This window comes from Leopardus geoffroyi, chromosome A2, assembly GCF_018350155.1.
Source record: "Leopardus geoffroyi isolate Oge1 chromosome A2, O.geoffroyi_Oge1_pat1.0, whole genome shotgun sequence".
Classification (NCBI taxonomy): Eukaryota; Metazoa; Chordata; class Mammalia; order Carnivora; family Felidae; genus Leopardus; species Leopardus geoffroyi.
In genome coordinates this window covers 155,789,244-155,807,699 of record NC_059331.1, presented here as the reverse complement: position 1 = coordinate 155,807,699, position 18,456 = coordinate 155,789,244, and the positions used below count along the sequence as shown (strand labels likewise).

The window sequence follows — 18,456 nt, the reverse complement described above, 5'->3', positions numbered from 1 at the left end:
TTGCTGAATGAATCTGCAAAACGAAAAACACACTTAAAGAAAACGTTTTATTCCTCAATAATGGGGAAAAGCTTTTAGACTTCCATTTAGACCTACTTTAACAGGCCAGATCCTTTAATGAAACGGATACAAAAATCATTCTGATAATTTAGCTGTTCCTAAATATATTTCTATCAAATTCGCTCAGATGTTTCCCCCTGGAGGTTTCAAGTCTTATTTTAACGACAGAGACACTCGCTGTAATGGAAAAAACACAAGCAGTATGGGCTTCCCCATCTTTCTCCCTCTAGGATTTCAACTGCTCGAACACCACCCATGCTCTTCTAGTAAATCCCACATTACGGCACAGGTTTAGCACAGGAAGGAGAACGAAGTAGGAAATCGGAGCCATGGAAACGGCAGAGCGGAGGAAACGTGCACGCGCGAGGGTGGGCACGAAAGGAAAGAACCCTCCCCAGAAGACTGCGCGAGGGCGCTCCTAGGATTACGTCACGCACCCCGGTGACGTCACGGCCGTGACACGCGGGTGACGCGGGTGACGCCGTTGCCGCGGCGACTTCTAGTCGTCTCCGCCCCCTTCCCCCGCCCCCCGCCTAGCATCCTTCCCCCAATCCCCTCAGGCTCGGCTGCGCCGGGGGCCGCGGGCCGGTTCCTGAGGTGGCCCAGGGGCCCTCCCGCCGCCGGCGCCGCCCGGGCCGTCCCTCCCCGCCGCCCCCCGCCCTCCGCCTCCGCCTCCCCCCGCCCTCCGCCTCTCTTCCCCCTCCCCGCCCAGCAGCGGTCGCTCGGGCCCCGGCTCTCGGTTATAAGATGGCGGCGCTGAGCGGCGGCGGCGGCGGTGGCGCGGAGCAGGGCCAGGCTCTGTTCAACGGGGACATGGAGCCCGAAGCCGGCGCCGCGGCCTCTTCGGCTGCGGACCCTGCCATTCCCGAGGAGGTGAGTGCCGGCGCACCCTACACCCCTCAGGTCTCTGGGCTCGGCTGGCTGGTGTTTTTGGGGGGAAAGAGGTGACGGTGGGGGCTCTGGTGCCCTGAGCCACCTTCTCCTTTGGGTTCTGCGGGGTGGGATATGGGCATCCCCGCCGTGTCCCTCTCCGTCATGCAGCTCCTCGCTACGTAAACACACACAGTGGCCCAGGGGGGTTTCCCTGGCTCGCACCCCAGTCTGGGGGATTCAGGCGGCATTGGCTGAGCGGGAGGCTATCAGTAGGGGGCGAGACTCAGGGTTGGTCTGAGAAGGTCACGGCTGGCTGAAGGTAGCCAGGCTCTCATCTCTTCGATGTTTTCGTTATTTTGGGGTGGGGGGGGGCGGCGAAGGGGGGCGGCATCCAGGTGGATAGATGTAGGTTAGTAGCCGGGGCCGGGACCCCAGCCTGAGTTACCATTGTAATTACTACATGGTCCGGGGGGGTGGGGTGGTGATGGGGCGCATCGTTCCCCTCCACTCTCCCTGATGTCTCCCTTTTCAGGCCTCTGCCCTCCCCTCCACTTTTCTACTTGTTTGGGGATTTCTTTTCACCTGTTTTACCCAGCAGATGGTTTTGATTTAATTTTTACTTTTTTCAATCTTAAATCCCACTGTTTCCGCTCTCCTCTCCATCCCGGTGTCAGGGCCCCAGTTCTTATGTTTGCCTGTGCTCTGTCGCTGAGTGGTAACCCTTCCACCCCCCCCATCCCATTCCCATCGGCCGCTCCGCTCTTTTGCCGGTTGTCGGACCTGCCAGCCTTGTAGCCTCAGTATCTACTTAAGACCATTTTTGCACTTCTCTTACCCTAGTTCTCTTTAGGCCCTCTGGATCATTCTACTGCTCCCTAGCATTGTTATCTATTATCTTCATAAATCCGTTTGGACGCTTTGGAGCTCCTTCCCTTCTGAATCCTGAAGCTGTCAGGATTCCATCAGGTTTCACTTGAACTACTGGCACTTTTTGGCTAGTCTTCCATTGTGCGTCCCTACCTCTTGATTTTTTCCTACCCGTTTTTAAATAGATTTGATTGATTTCTTTCTGTTGTCCTCCTTTTTGTCCCAGTTTTTTCCTTTCATTTTTTCCTTCTTGGCTTCTGCTTCTCTCAGCCTGTTTTTTTTTGTTTTTTTTTTTTTGCATTATTTAGCCTATTATCACCTTGTCAAATTATTTACATTTGGTTTTTAAGGAAAACTTACTCCATTTACTATCTGGTATTGTATTATATAGAGTAATACACTTTATTATACTTTGCAGATAATGAGATATTAGTATAATAACTGTGCTTTGTAGTTATTGATTAGATTATGTGATTTAATTCTGTTGACTTTGCTCAAAGTTCTCTTTCCTTCCGTACTGTTTACATTTTGTTTCCCAATTCTCATAATGTCTCACTCTTTCTTCTATGTATGCAATGCTTCTTTCCTGCTTCATCATCTTTACTTAGGAAATTCACCCCATATGCTTGCTCTAGTATTAGTTTGTTCACAATTATAATTGTTTTTCAGTCTCCTCTACCACCTCCATCTATGCCCATGATGTGTTCTATGCCATCATCTGGTCTAAAGTTCTCATATGTTTTCTTCATTAAATTGCACCACTTTCCACTTAATTTTTACTTTGCGTTTTTGCTCAGATCAGTTTCCTCTAACATCTGTTCATTTTCACCAACTTCTTGTATTCTAAGGATAGCTCTTTTCCTTCTTCCATTTCCTAGTTTATTCTGATTTCCTTGTCCCCAGCTAACCATTCATTCGGCCTTGTTTCCTGACTTTTGGTTCTTAACTCTCTGAAGCTTCCTCTTGTCTTCCCTGCACCTCCACATTCCTTCTTATTTATAAACAGCTTTGTTCCGTTGACATGGAAATTTATTTTTAGGATACATTGTTTTTAATGGATAAATACGAGGGGTCACATCTGCTGTCTATTTTTTCCATGAATCGGATATGCCTTTGTCTTACCAGGCACAGGTGCCTCCAGGCTCCCTTTACTCTGTAGTGTATGTGTGGTTTTGTTGAATTCTAACTTTGAAGACTATTACAGAATGGAAGAATGGACAAATTATTGGGGGTCATGAAATTGTAATTCTCTGACCATAACATTGTTTATACTGAGAACTTTAAGACTTAGTAGAACAGTTTGCAATGATATAGAGAAGTCTTTTGTTATGTATAATCTCCGCTATCTAATTGGAAAGGGCCGGATTGTTTGAGCTCTACCCTCTGAAGATTCTGATTCTGTAGGTGAGAGCTAGCGCCATAAGTTTCTGTATTTGGCACACTTCCTGTGCCGTTCTCATGTGTTAATGATTGAGAATCACTAGACTAATGAATTTAAGTTTAAATCGCCAATAATTAGAAAACGTATTGGTATCTCCTAAAACTACAAGGATACTCCTCTGACTCTCGTAACTAAATTTAATTAGTTAGAAGTGTTGTGTGCTGCGTCCTCCACTCAGGTTTTAATGTTTACTGATGAATAGTTTTATCTCTGTAATTTCTTATAAGAGCTGATATAAAAGGTATTTGAATGGAGAGTAAATGATTAAAAGTGAATCTCTTTTGAATATAGATATCAATGTTATGGATGGCAGAATAAATTCCTCTAAGAAATACTTTAAAATTTGAAGTTGGTATTGTTAATTCGGCGAAAACTGAAATGTACTGTGTGTGGTCTTTTAATTGAACTATCTTCCTTATGTGCACTTAAAGAGGTAGACTTGCCAAGTGCATGGAAAGAAATGAAAAGTTGTGCTTGTGTAAAATGACACATTCTAAAGAATTCCCTTGCCTGACATTAAAATAGAGGGTTTTTTTTTTTAAGTTTCTTAGAGGGAAATTTCAGCTTTCAGGTGCATTAAAAAATTTCTGACTACAGAGGGAAAACACATTCGTTATTGAAAAATTACAAAGCTGTAAGTAAAAAAAAAAAAGAAAGAAAAAAAATCTAATTATGTCACTAGGATATAAAAGTATAAACATTTTGGTGTCTATCCAGAACTTTTTTAATGCTTGTATGATATAGTATATGTGGTTTTAATATTTTAAACTTAATGTAGCAAAATGTTTTACATTTCATTAGGTAATACTGTGATTTTTTAAAAAAAACTAATAATTTTTTTTGGATATTAAAGATTTTTTTTTACTACTTGTTATCAAACATCTTGAAGATAGAATGTAGATTTCAGTTTTTGATGTATGTTGGGAAGTGAACAAATTTTTTTGTCCTGTATTTGTATTTGTAGACCTCAAAGTAGAATATTCTAGAAATAACAGGATCTTATTAAATATTTATGAAATGAATGTGCTTATACTTGTGGTATTAAACCTTTATTTCTGACCATTTATATTTCCCTGATGTTTCTTTCTATGACTATATGGTATAATATTGGGATATTGTGACTAAATAGTATAATGAATACATTTATTTGAAAAACATGTTATATTAGGGTATATTTGTTAACAGTTCTTCTGTAGTGTTTCTGTAGAAGGAGCTTCTTATAATTCATTACAATTAAAATTATATTGTTTTCATGATTTCTTATTGCCTGCCTTAGTTGAGCTATGTAATTATAATAATGCATTGACTAAGCAGTATTCTGGGATGGAATCTTTATAATGTGGTTCACTGTATTAAAACACATATTTATAAACCATGAAAAACCAGAGATAGTCCCATTAGGGTACTGCGTGCTTGTATAGTTCTGGTATTGCTGCTAATACTTGTCTAGGTATTTTTGAAGGTGGCCAAAACACGCCTGTTAGGCATAACTATAAGATAGCTATTTTTGTCTTTAATATTTCTAGTGGTCCCTTTCTGTACTCTTTCTCTCCTTCCCTCCTTAGGCATCTACTTTTAATTAGAAAACTATCTGATCATCAGTCACTTACATATGCTGGCTGTTAAAGGAATCATTTGTCAGTAAACCGATAAGAAAGGAATGTTGGTTCTGGATGCTTGAACCTTTGAATGTAGTAAACTCGAAGCAAACTTGATTTAATCTTGTTTGGATAATAGGCCAGAAAAATTATATTAGGATAACAAGCTAGAGAGAGGTTTGACTTTTTTTCAATTCCCTGTCCTTTGCTTTCCTGATAAGGATGGATAGGAAGCTGATCTAACACCTGGAAACCTATGTTCTCTGAGTGGTGGGGGAGAGAGGGAAGGAGCAGGCTATATTGGTTTTTTTAGGCTTTTCTGTGACCTGATGCTTACTTTGTTAAATGTGGCAGCTGCTTAGAATTCTTCCTTTTTCCTTTTTTCCCAATCATAAAGTTGTATTCTCCTTTAGAATTGAAAAGTGCATATTTCCTTTGACATCTTGGTATTAATTTAGCTGAGTTCTTAGTGTGAACATTTTGTGTCACAATTCCCTTGTTCTAGGAAATGCAGTATGTTGCTATGCTTCCTATATTTCTGCCTCAAATTGTCATTAAAATAAGCTTTTATTGGCGCGCCTGGGTGGCTCAGTCTGTTGAGCGACCAACTTCGGCTCAGGTCATGATCTCACGGTTCGTGAGTTCAGGCCCTGCATTAGGCTCTGTGCTGACAGCTCAGAGCCTGGGGCCTGCTTCAGATTCTGTGTCTCCCTGTCTCTCTGACCCTCCCCCGCTCATGCTCTGTCTCTGTCTCAGAAATGAATAAAATAAACGTTAAATTTTTTTTTTTAAAATAAGCTTTTATTGTCAGTAGCTCTTACTGGATTTCATCTTCCTCAGAAGTTGAATTAAGTCCTTTACTCATTCCCTTCATCTGTTCTACATTGGTTATTCTGTGAGGTCAGGATCAGCAATAGAGAACTGACTTCTCAATTATGTCTACTGCTTTTGTAGACATAATGTTACAGATAATAAAAGAACCAAAAAGGTAGTCTCATTTGTATCGTTCCTTCATTAAATATTTGCTGGAGGCATTGATGTGTTCTGGGAGGTAGTTTTTATTTTTTAGTTTCTTTTGGCTACCAACCTAATTTACTATCATACATAATTAGCATGGTAGAAGAAAGAAACTCTTAATACAGCCTACACCCTAACATTAAGCAATTATTTTTTTTCTACCCTCTACCCTCTGAGATTATTTTGGTTTCCATGTTTTCTCTTGGGCTTAAAAAACTATTAGTCTTGTTTCTTCTATCAAGACTATGCATATGGAGGGAAATTGATGCCCAGTAACTTAACATTCCTTTCGGGGTCCTGGGAATGTACTTGATACAGAGTATAAAAATTACTCTGAACTCAATTAACTTTATGTCTTTGGGAAGCTCTGTAACATCAAATGAAACATCATTTTCATTCTTGTAATATAGCTGCAGTTACTGACAGCACTTTTGGGAAAAATATACCATAGGATGGTAGTTTTTAAATTACTGTAGAGCACTAGACAATTTTTAAAAAACTACCACTGTAAGAAATTCAAGTTTTCAGTTACCCTAATACATACATAGGAGAGAAACAGTTTTTGTCTGTTTTGTACATTTTTTAAACTTTTTTTTTTTTAAAGAGAAAGAATGTGTGGGGGAGGGGCAGAGAGAGGGAGAGAGAGAGAGAATTTCAAGCAGGATCCATGCCCAGTGTGGAGCCCAAAATGAGGCTTGATCTTACAACCCTGAGATCGTGACCTGAGCTGAAATAAAGATGCTTAACTGACTGAGCCACCTAGGTATCCCTGTTTTGTACAGTTTTTTTTTAATCTTTGCGTTTTGCAACGATATGTGGCACAGAAGTACTCAAATACTTCATGAAAGAAATAGTGAATGGAACCTTATTAGATATGATGCACTCTGTTTTTCTGTACTTTTCAGTTCTCCTTTTTTTAAAATTGTTTTTAATGTTTATTTTTGAAAGAGAGGGACAGAGTACAGGTGAGAGAGGGGCAGAGAGAGAGACAGACAGACAGACACACACACACACACATACACACACACACACACACACACACACACACACACACACACACAGAATCCGAAGTAGGATCCAGGCTCTGAGCTGTCAGCACAGAGCCTGACACAGGGCTTGAACCCAGGAACCACAAGATCATGACCTGAGCTGAAGTCGGATGCTTATCCAGTCAAGCCACCCAGGCGTCCCTCAGTTCTCTTTTTTTATGCTATGCATAAATCAGTTTACTAGATTGATAACAAATTGGTTGTAACAGGCATTTTGAAGGGTGGTGTAACTTCTTCAGCAGTTATGAAAAGGCTCTGCTTAGTTCTACACTTTAACTCTTGAAGTTCTTCAGTTATCTGCTTTGCATGTTGGTTTCCTTGAAAAAGAGGCTTTTATGGCTGTGAAAATTTTAGAGATGTGTACTGGCATAAATCTTCCCAATTGTAATAATCTGTGTAGAAAATTTCAACAACTTGTATCTAAGATAGTGGTCAGCAAACATTTTTTGTAAAGAGTCAAATGGTAAAATTTTATGCACTGTGGGCCTAACTACTCTGTCTCTGTCAAAACAACAGATTCAACAGTGGCATTGTAGCACAAAAGCAGCTAATAGACTCTGTAAGTGAATTAGCCTGTGTTCCAATAAAACTTACGGACAATGGAATTTGAATTTCATATAATTTTCATGTGTCATGAAATATTCTTATAAGTTTTTTCAACATTTAAAAATGTAAAAACTATTCTTGTGGGCTGTATTAAAATAGATGATAGCCCAGATTTAGTTCATGGGCCAGAGTTTTCAGATTACTGGTCTAGGGGAGACTGACTATATCATATTAAAAGTTCTGAAATGAAGGTGTGGGTTAGAGGTCTATAGAAAGTTGATCATTGCTTTTTGAAAAAATGTCGGGTTTATTGGGATATAGTTTACTATACTGTAATGTACCATTTTAACTATATAGTTTGATGAGTTTTGACAAATGTATATAGTCATGTAACCACTGCCACAATCAAGATATGGAACATTTCCATCATCTCAAAAAGTTCCCTAGTTCCTCTGTATTCAGTCCCCTTCGCTGACCCTCAGTTCCTGGCAGACACCGGTCTGGTCTCTAGTCTTATTTTCCCAGAAAGCTATATACTTTCCCGGAAAGTTATATAAATGAAATGATAAAGTATGTGGTTTTATGTATTTGGCTTCTATGATTTAGTTTGATACATCTGAGATTCACCCAGGTTGTATGTATCAGCAATTAGTTTTTGCTTATTATTTAGTAGTAGTCTATTGTGTGGATATGCCACAACTTCTGCATTTACCAGTTGATGCGGCAGTAGGGTTGTTTTTGGTTTTCAGCAATTGCAGTAAAGGTTGCCATAAATATTTGGGTTCAGGTTTTTGTGTGGACGTGGGTTTTCATTTTTCTTGAGTAAGGACCTAGAAGCAGGGTTGATGGGTTGTATGGTAAGTATATATTTAACTTTATAAGAAACTACCAATTCAGTTAAAAAATGGGCAGAGGACATGAACAGACATATCTCCAAAGAAGACATCCAGATGGCCAACAGACACATGAAAAGATGCTCAATGTCACTCATCATCAGGGAAATGCAAATCGAAGCCAATAAGATATCATATCACACCTGTCAGAATGGCTAAAATCAAAAACTCAAGAAAAACCAGGTGTTGGTGAGGATGTGCACTGTTGGTGGGAATGCAAACTGGTGCAGCCACTGATGGAAAACAGTATAGAGGTTTCTCAAAAAATTAAAAATAGAACTACCCTACGATCCAGTAATCACACTACTGGTATTTACCCAAAGAATATAAAAACACTAATTTGAAGGGATATATACACCCCTGTATTTATTGCAACATTATTTACGATAGCCAAATTACGGAAGCAGCCCAAGTGTCCATACATTGATGAATGGATAAAGAAGTGGTGTGTGTGTGTGTGTGTGTGTGTGTGTGTGTGTGTGTGTAAAATGGAACATTATTCAGCCATAAAAAGAATGAAAGCTTGCCATTTGCAATGATGTATGGATCTAGACAGTATAGTGCTAAATGAAATAAGTCAAAGACAAACACCATATGATTTCACTCTTATGTGGCATTTAAGAAATAAAACAAATGAACAAAGGAGGGGAAAAAAGAGACCAAAAGATAGACTTGTAACTACAGATAAAATGGTTATCAGGAGGGAGGGAGGTAGGGGGATGGGTGAAATAGGTGAAGGGGATTAAGAGTACACTTATGTTGATGAGCACTGGGTGATATATGGAACTGTTGAATCACTATATTGTACACTGGAAACTAATAACAACATATGTTAACTACACTGGAATTAAAACAAAACAAAAGAAATGAAACTGCCAAAATTTTCTAAACTAGCCATACCATTTTGTATTGCTACCCACAGTGAATGAGCATTCCAGTTATTCTGTATCCTTGTCAGCATTTGGTATTGTCAGTCTTCTTAGTTTTAGCCATTCTGATAGATATATAGTAGTTGCTCATTGTGGTTTTCATTTGTATTTTCCTAATAACTAATGTTGTTGGATATCTGTTTATGTGCTTATTTACTATCCACATATTTAGTGAAGTCTCCCATTTAAATCTTTCTATTTAGTTATCTTCTTGTGGAGTTGTAAGAGTGCTATATTTATATTCTGGATTCAAGTCCTTTATATCAGATATCTGTTTTGCACATGCCACCCAGTCTGGCTTCTCTTTATATTTTCCTAATTGTCTTTTGAAGAGTAGAGGTTTTATTTTTGATGAAGTTCAATTTATCATCTTTTCTTTTATGATTTCTGCTTTTTGTGTCCTATTCAGTAAATCCTTTTTTTTTTAAAGTTTATTTATTTGGAGAGAGGGAGAGAGAGTGCGTGCACACACATGCGAGTGGGGAGAGGGAGAGAGAGAGAATCCCAAGCAGGCTCTGCAACGTTAGTGCAGGGCTCGAATTCACAAACCGTGAGATCATGACCTGAGCCAAAGTCTGATGCTTAACTCACTGAGCCACCCAGGAACCCCTATTTAGTCAATTTTTGCCTAATTTAAGATCATGATACTTTCTCCTATGTTTTTGTTCTAGAAATGTTACAGTTTCACCTGTTACACATCATAGGTCTGTGATCCATTTGGAGTTAATTTTTGTGTATGTTGTGAAGTAGAGGTTAAAGTTCATTCTTTTTCATATGGATGTCCTGTTTCATAGTTGTTGAAGAAACTTTTTTCTGTCAAGTTACTTTAGCATCTTTATTGAAATCAATTGATCATATATGTGAGTTTTGAACTCTGTTTTATTGACCTATATGTCTTTTCTTTGGCCAATATCACACTATCTTGATGACTATAGCTTTATAGTTAAGTCTTAAAATTAGGTAGAACCAATTCTTTGGATTTTTAGAACTTTAAAATTTGATTTTTGAATTTCCTGTGTTAACTATACTTTTAGAAGGAAAAGGCCCATAATTTTCTTATTCTGAAAAGTATTTTCTACCCCCAAAAGCCAAAGACTCACTGCTATTTATAATTAGCGCACCCCTATCTTGAATTATTTGGTGGTGAGGTTTATGAAAAATGGCAGGTAAAGAAAAACTTTCATTCAAAGTTCATTTCTTTATAAGAAATGAAGGAGATGTTTCAGCGGGTTGCACAAAGCAGTCAATAATGTCCTTTTTACCATATTGCAAAAATATTAACTGTAAAGAAGATATGTGTGGGTGAAAGTATATTAAGATGTTTATTCACTACAAAAGTCACTGAAAATGTCAGCTGGTGGAAGATATTAGTTTCTACTATGTTATTCTCCATCTTCATTGTAATAGTTCTTCTATTTGAAAACCTATGTCATGTTCTGTGATGTTCCAGAATTAGCACCTTTATTAATCTTCAAGGCATCATTAAATTGTTTTTACTAAGGATAAGCATTTGGTGATTGTTGGTCATATTTCTACCTTTCTCGTTGTGGCTCATATGATCCTTCATCTTTTTTTAATTACACTGGTGATTGCTTAGCTTAGGGGAAGTCCCTACAAGATAAACTATTCCTGGTCATGTTTTTCATCTAGGTATTAAACAAAAAATCAGCAAACATGTTCATAGAACATAAGTCTTGAATACCTGACTCGTACAGGGCTGTGTGGGAAGGTAGATAGTATCCAGGCTTTTGTTCACATTGTAAGGAGTGTTAATTCCAGTTGTATTTGGCTACCTTGCAAATTTGGAAAATGCTCTTCTAGGGAGAGAGAAGCTCAACATTTTGGCAGACCATTTTCAACTGTTGTTTCAAAATCAGTGTGTTTAAAAAATGCTTTTCCTTTGTAAAAGATACTTTGTGTTTACATTGAGAAATACTCTACTCATGTTTTATATTTTATATTTTTAAATATATAACCATTAAATTAATAACATCAAAAAAAGACTTTCTATTTTTAGAATAGCTTAAATTAAATGAAATTTTAGGATGCTTTTAATTTTGAAATAGTTTAAGGGGCGCCTGGGTGGCCCAGTTGGTTAAGTGTCTGACTTTGGCTCAGGTCACGATCTCAATGCTTGTGAATTCGAGACCCGCATCCAGCTCTGTGCTGACAGCTCAGAGCCTGGAGCCTGCTTCAGATTCTCCATCTCTTTCTGCCCCTTACCTACTCATGCTCTCTCTCTCTGTCTGTCTCTCTCTTTCAAAAAATAAACATTAAAAAATTTTTTTTAAAAGAAATAGTTTATTTTCTAAAAATGTTTATTTTTTTATCTTAGAGAGAGAGAGAGAGAGAGAGAGCAAGGGCAGAGGAAGGGCAGAGAGAGAGAGAGAGAGGGAGATAGAGAATCCTAAGTAGACTCCAGGCTCCAGTCTGTCAGCACGGAACCCAACTTGGAGCTGAAACTGACTAAACTGTAAGATCATGACCTGAGCCAAAGTCAGACACCTAACTGACTGGAGCCACCCAGGCGCCCCCAAAAATAAATAGTTAAAAATGCTGCTTAGGTTTGTTCGTTCCTCTGTTAGAATTTCTAAACTGCAGGGGCGCCTGGGTGGCTCAGTCAATTAAGCGTCCGACTTCAGCTCAGGTCACGATCTCGCGGTCTGTGAGTTCGAGCCCCGCGTCAGGCTCTGGGCTGATGGCTCAGAGCCTGGAGCCTGCTTCCGATTCTGTGTCTCCCTCTCTCTCTGCCCCTCCCCCGTTCATGCTCCATCTCTCTCTCTCTGTCTCAAAAATAAATATAAACGTTAAAAAAAAAAAAAAGAATTTCTAAACTGCATTTTCTATATTATCACATTTATTTTGCAAAATAAATTTGTTTGGTCTCATAGATGGACTTTTAACATTAAAGGGGATTAATAGCTCCAGCAGTAATATTGTAAATATTTATTAGAACCTGAATTTTTTGTATTCTCACCCTGGGTCTAATCTCTTTTCCTCTGTTTTATTTTTTTTATTTTTATTTTCTTTTTAAAAAGTTTATTTATTTTGAGAGAAGACAGAGACCAGAGAAGTTTATTTATTTTGAGAGAAGACAGTGGGGTGGCAGCACATAAAGAGAGAGCAAGAATCTCAAGCAGGCTCCCTGCTCAGTCAGTACAGATCTCGATGCGGGGCTCAATTTCATGAACCATGAGATCATGATCTGAGCCTAAACCAAGAGTCAGATGTTTAACTGACTGAGCCACCCAGGCGCTCCCTTTTTCTCTGTTTTTAAAGTTATACCATCTACTTAGAAATCTCTCTGTAGGGGCGCCTGGGTGGCTCAGTCGGTTAAGCGGCCGACTTCAGCTCAGGTCATGATCTCGCGGTCCGTGAGTTCAAGCCCCGCGTCGGGCTCTGTGCTGACAGCTCAGAGCCTGGAGCCTGTTTCAGATTCTGTGTCTCCCTCTCTCTCTGACCCTCCCCATTCATGCTCTGTCTCTCTCTGTCTCAAAAATAAATAAACGTTAAAAAAAATAAAAAAAAAAAAAAAGAAATCTCTGTAACTTAAAGGAAGAAAAACATAACAATTACTAATGTAAGAGTCTTAAATTTTTTTTAATGTTTATTTATTTTTGAGAGAGAGAGAGAGAGAGAGAGTCAGAGTGTGAGTGGGAGAGGGGCAGAGACAGGAGACACAGATTCTGAAGCAGGCTCCAGGCTCTGACCTGTCAGCACAGAGCCTGATGCAGGGCTCGAACTCATGAACCGTGAGATCATGACCTGAACCAAGGGTGGACACTTAACTCACTGAGCCATCCAGGCACCCCTGTAATTTAAGAGTCTTATGTAGGTATTGTTTTTTTAGAGTTCTTATTAGCATAATTTCTGGTAATGTTATATGAAGGTAATTTCATTCCCATTCATTATAAAAGTATCCTATCAATACCAAACAATTATTGCCTTTATAGTTTTTTAATATAAAAAGGTAAAGTACTATTAATTATTCCTAAATACCTCAAAATTGCATTTTTACACAATTGTATAACTGTATGTCCATGGGAATGGTGTCAGAACTTCAGACAGGGAAGAGGTTACAATTCATTGTAGTCGTTACATTCCTTTTGTACAACCACTGAAAGTGTTCATTTCCCCTTAGTTTTTGTACGCTTTTAACGCTTTTAACATTTGAAATATTCCACCCATATTTTCTTTCTGCAGGTGTCTTCTCATATTAAGTTACACAATATGAAGTTAGTTTCACTATGCATGAACATTTAGTTCAGTGTAACTTTGTGATAACTCTGTTGTAGAGGATTTTTCTGCCTTTGAATTTGACACTTAAGTTTCTGTATATATTTATGAAGGAAACTTTGGTTATTGGTTATCATGGATGACTCTTTGAGAGAAAGGTTTAAATAGTTCTAGCAACTGTTCTGTGTCATAGCCATTCCTATGCAGCTTGCTTATCAGTGGCGGCATTTGCTTTTTCCCTCCGTCCCCTGTGATAGCCACTGAACTTGTAAGTGGATCATAGTGGTATGAGAATAAAATGAGATTGTGAACATGTAAAACCCCTCACAAAATTATAGTGATGTTATTTTTCTGTTCATTTTCAAGATTAAAAATAAATATATTCAGATTTTTCCTTTCAGAAATACTTATGGCATTTTTTAGGATGTTCAGTGACACAGCTCAGGGCTTTAGATGTTACAGACTTTTGGCAATTCTTAATATAAGGTTGTTGATTGACCTAATAGGACTGTTTCAATGTTGATTACATTCAGTGTTATCTTTAAACCACTACTGAGTTAAAGAAACACACAGTGACAAAATACTTATATTTTTTGGTAAGCATGTCTTAGGAAAGAGGTAAAATGTGTTAATATGATAGTACACAGACTGTGTCTCATGACTTTATTGGAAAAATGGTAAGCATTAGGACTTGTGTTTTAACATTTTTAAAGCTATGGTCCACCATATTCCTTGTCCTCTTTCTTTTAAAAACTATTTATTATTTTTTTTTAACGTTTATTCATTTTTGAGACCGAGAGAGAGACAGAGCATGAATGGGGGAAGGTCAGACAGAGAGAGGGAGACGCAGAATCTGAAACAGGCTCCAGGCTCTGAGCTGTCAGCACAGAGCCCGATGCGGGGCTCGAACTCACGGACCTGAGCCGAAGTCGGCCGCCCAACCGACTGAGCCACCCAGGCGCCCCTAAAAACAATTTTTTTAACACTTATTTATTTTTGAGAGACAGGGTGCAAGTCGGGGAGGGGCAGAGAGAGAGAGAGAGAGAGAGACAGAATTCGAAGCAGGCTCCAGGGCTCTGAGCTGTCAGAGCCCAATTTGGGGCTCAACCCCGTGAACTGTGAGATCATGACCTGAGCCGAAGTCGGACGCTTATCTGACTGAGCCACCCAGGTGCACCTTACTTGTCATCTTTTTAAAACTACATTGATGACTGGTAGTAAGTCGTTTCATAGGCCATTATTCAAGTATTCAGTAAATAAATATTTGAGTGCCTACAATATGCCGGGTAGTAATCTCGGTGCTTAGGAGTACATTAGAAAACAAAACAAAGATCTCTGCCCTCATCTAGTTTACATTCTGGTGGAGGTATGTGTATATAGTGGGGGAGGGACAGATAGACACACAAAAAGAAAATTACATAGTATGTTTGAAGGTAATAAGTTGTGTGGAAAAATCAAAACAGAACACGGCAAATTTTGGGGGGTAGGTTGCAATTTAAAATAGACAAATTAGGGGCACCTGGATGGCTCAGTTGTGTAAGTGTCCAGCTTCAGCTCATGTCACAATCTCATGGTTTGTGAGTTTGAGCCCCATATTGGGCTCTGCACTGATGGTGGGGAGCCTGCTTGGGGTTCTCTCTCCCTCCCTCTCTGCCCCTGTCCCGCTCACTCTCTCTCTGTCTCTCTCTTTCTTTCTTACTCTGTTTTGCATTCTCTCTCAAAATAAATAAATAAATATCTTAAAAAAATAAAAATCAAATAGGGAAATTAGGTTAGGGCCTTAGTTGAGAGGGTTGACATTGAGCAAAGATTTCAAGAGGTAAAAGAAGAGCATTTCAGACAGAAGAACCAAATTCAAAGGTTCTGAGTCAGGATGTGCCTTGCCTATTCGAGAAATAGCAAGAGGGTCAAAGTTGCTGTAGTGGCTTAAAGAAGGGAGCTGAGGGGTGCCTGGGTAGCGCAGTCAGTTGAGCGTTGGACTCTTCATTTTGGCTCAGGTAGTGATCCCAGGCTCGTGGGATTGAACCCCATATGGGGCTGCACACTAGGTGTGAAGCCTGCTTGAGATTCTTTCTCTTTTCCTCTTCCCTCTCCCCATCTCTACTGTTTGCCCATGTGATCTATCTCTAAAGAAATTTTTTTAATTTAAAGAAGGGAGGCAAGTAGTAGGAGGTGGAATCTAAGAGGTCTTGGGGTAAGAGTGGGAACAGAAGCATGACCAAAGGCCATTGATTTTTGCTTTAGGTGAAATGGGTAGCCATTCAAAGTTTAAGCAGTCAAAACTGAGCCACATGTTTTTAACAAAAAGGTTCTGGTTGCTATGTAGAGAATAGACTGTAAAGAGGCAAGGGTAGATGTAGGGAGACCAGGGAGGAGGCTCTTGGAATTATCTAGACAATGGTCTAGACCAGAATGGTAGCAGTAGAGGTATATAGAAATGATCAGATTTTAGATGTTTTTATTTTTATTTATTAAAAAAATTTTTTTAACGTTTATTCACTTTGGAGAACAGAGTGTGAGAGTGGGGGAGGGGCAGACAGAGAGGGAGACACAGAATCCCAAGCAGGTTCCAGGCTCTGAGCTGTCAACACAGAGCCTGACATGAGGCTCAAACTCACAAACCGTGACATCATGACCTGAGCTGAAATTGGATGCTTAACTGACTGAGCCACCCTGGTGCCCCAAATTTTAGATGTTTTTAAAGTAGAGCCAACAGGATTTATTGACAGGTTGAAGGTGAGGTGTGCAAGAGAGGTGTCAAAGGGGAAGGGGAGGGCACAGATTAAGAATTCAGCCACCCAGGGGCGCCTCGGTGGCTCAGTTGCTTGAGCATTCGACTCTTGATTTCAGTTCCGGTCATGATCCTGGGGTCATGGGATGGAGCCCAGTCTCGGGCTCTGTGCTGAACATGGAACCTGCTTGGGATTCTCTCTCTCCTCCCCTTCTCCCCTGCTCGTGTACTGTCTCTCTCCTAAAAATAAAAATAATAAATAAAAATTCAGTTTGGGGCATGTTTGAAATACCTATTAGATGTCAGAGATGTTGAGTATGCAGTTATGAGTCTGGAGTTTGGGACTGAGGCCCAGTGACAGAGACTGTTCACTGTATCTATGTCTTACTTTCTTCTTGAGTATGTACTTAGACATTTCTCCCTTGTAGTTAGGTGTGGTTATATGATTAAGTTCTGGCTAATGTAATATGAACACATGTGATATACACTAATTCTAGGTCTGGTCCATACAAACACCCTCCATCCTGTTTTTTCCCTTCTGGTTGGCTGCACTGAGATAATCCTAAGGGTAAGTTGGAAGCCATATATTGTAAATGGTAGGTTGTCCATTAGCCTAGGTGTCTGAATACTGTATGGATAAGGACCACTTTGCTAACCTATTCAACAACCTAGTATTATTAGATGGATAAGAAATAAGTTTACATTGTATTTGAGTTCTTATACCTTTTGGGTGTATTTATTATAGCAGTTACCCAGCCCTGAATTTGGGATTTGGATGGTATTTGAAGCTATGAAACTGATGTGGTCATCAAGGGAATGAGTGTAGATAGGAAAACAGTGAGCCAAGGTTGGAGAAAAGAGGAGGAGCCTGAGAAGGAGCAACCAGTGGGGTAGGAAATCAGATGAAGAAAGTTTATTTTTTATTTATTTTTATTTTATTTATTTATTTTTTTTTTTTTTTGAAGAAAATTTAATAGAGAGTGGTCAGTTGTGTATACTGCTAGGTCAAGAAAAATAAAGACTAACAATTTATCGTTGGAGTTAACAAAGTAGAGCTATTGTGATATAGACAAGAATAGAGCATTGAGATGAGATTCCAATGGAGATATTCTGATGGAGTGATTTTAAGGGAGAATAGAAGAAGTGGGGATAGTGAAGAATTTTCCTATAAAGGGGAACAGAGAAATGGGGCAATAGGTAGGTAGTGATTGGGAAGTGGGGTCAAAGAATTTTTTTTTAGTGATTAAAAAAAATTATAAGGACATATGGTGATAGGAATGAATCCTTAGTAAATCATTAACCATTTCTGGAGAGAGACAGGGAGAGGAGGAGGAAGAGGGAGGGAGAAGGAGAGAGAGAGAGAGAGAGAGGGACATTGCCTCTGAAGAGGCAAGAGGGAAAGAGATTTAGTTATATGTGGAAGGATTGGCTCTCAATAGGAGCATGGATATTCTATGGTAATAGGTGGTAAGGCAGAGTATATAAATGCAAATGTTGATAGGTCCATGTGATAAGGTTATAAGCTAAGAGTGAATCTTAGGGATAGGTGCATTAAGGAGAGAGGTGAATGTCTTAAAGTTGTTTGGGAACACATGAGGGTGAATGGATAAGGGGCAAATATAAAACTGATAAGCAATATTAAATTATTTTACCAGTTGTCCAAACAGCATTGTGACTTCTGGCTTTTTGGTGCAGGTCCTCAGATCAAAGTTAAATGTAACTTGCTGAAGGCAATTTAATAATTGATATGAGTCATTCTCATTTTGACTCAGACATGGAATCGTTGTGAAATAGAACATGAATTATTACTTCTTCGTGAAGTATATGCCATTATCCTGTGGAATTTAAGCTAAATTTGGAGAGGTCTGGTTACTAAGGTTGTTTTTAAAAAGAATTCATTCTTTCTGTATTGAAGTTTTATTGAATATTTATTTTGTCTGGTAGAATAGCATCCTCATCGTTGCAGTCTAATTTTTTATACTGTACAGTGAAGCAGTTGCTGTCCTGTTACTTTCCTTCAAACATTTTCCAAGTTTGACTTGTCTTTTTGCTCATTCTTTTCCTGCTGCCTGAATTAGGAATTCTTTCCCTTGTCCTCAACCCATTCATACCTTTTAGACTTAGCTCACTTATCTCAGGAAGCATTTCTTAACCTCTTTCCAAGGCCTGCTCAGGTGCTTCTACTTTGTGCTTTCATAGTGTATCTCAGGGTATAC

General features: G+C 39.2%; 1 protein-coding gene across 5 annotated transcripts in view; it reads left to right on the top strand.

The window, feature by feature from the left end:
• Window positions 1-565: 565 nt before the first annotated feature.
• The window catches only part of BRAF (B-Raf proto-oncogene, serine/threonine kinase), a 174,685-nt gene continuing 156,794 nt past the window's right edge, over window positions 566-18,456 (top strand). For 4 of the 5 annotated variants that reach the window (XM_045495891.1, XM_045495894.1, XM_045495892.1 and 1 more), the window contains exon 1: window positions 589-933. In XM_045495891.1, coding sequence (XP_045351847.1) covers window positions 808-933 — 126 coding nt within the window. In that variant the 5' untranslated portion in view covers window positions 589-807. Of the gene's footprint in view, window positions 934-18,456 lie in introns of all 5 variants that reach the window. The other variant, XM_045495890.1, reaches the window with a different exon arrangement.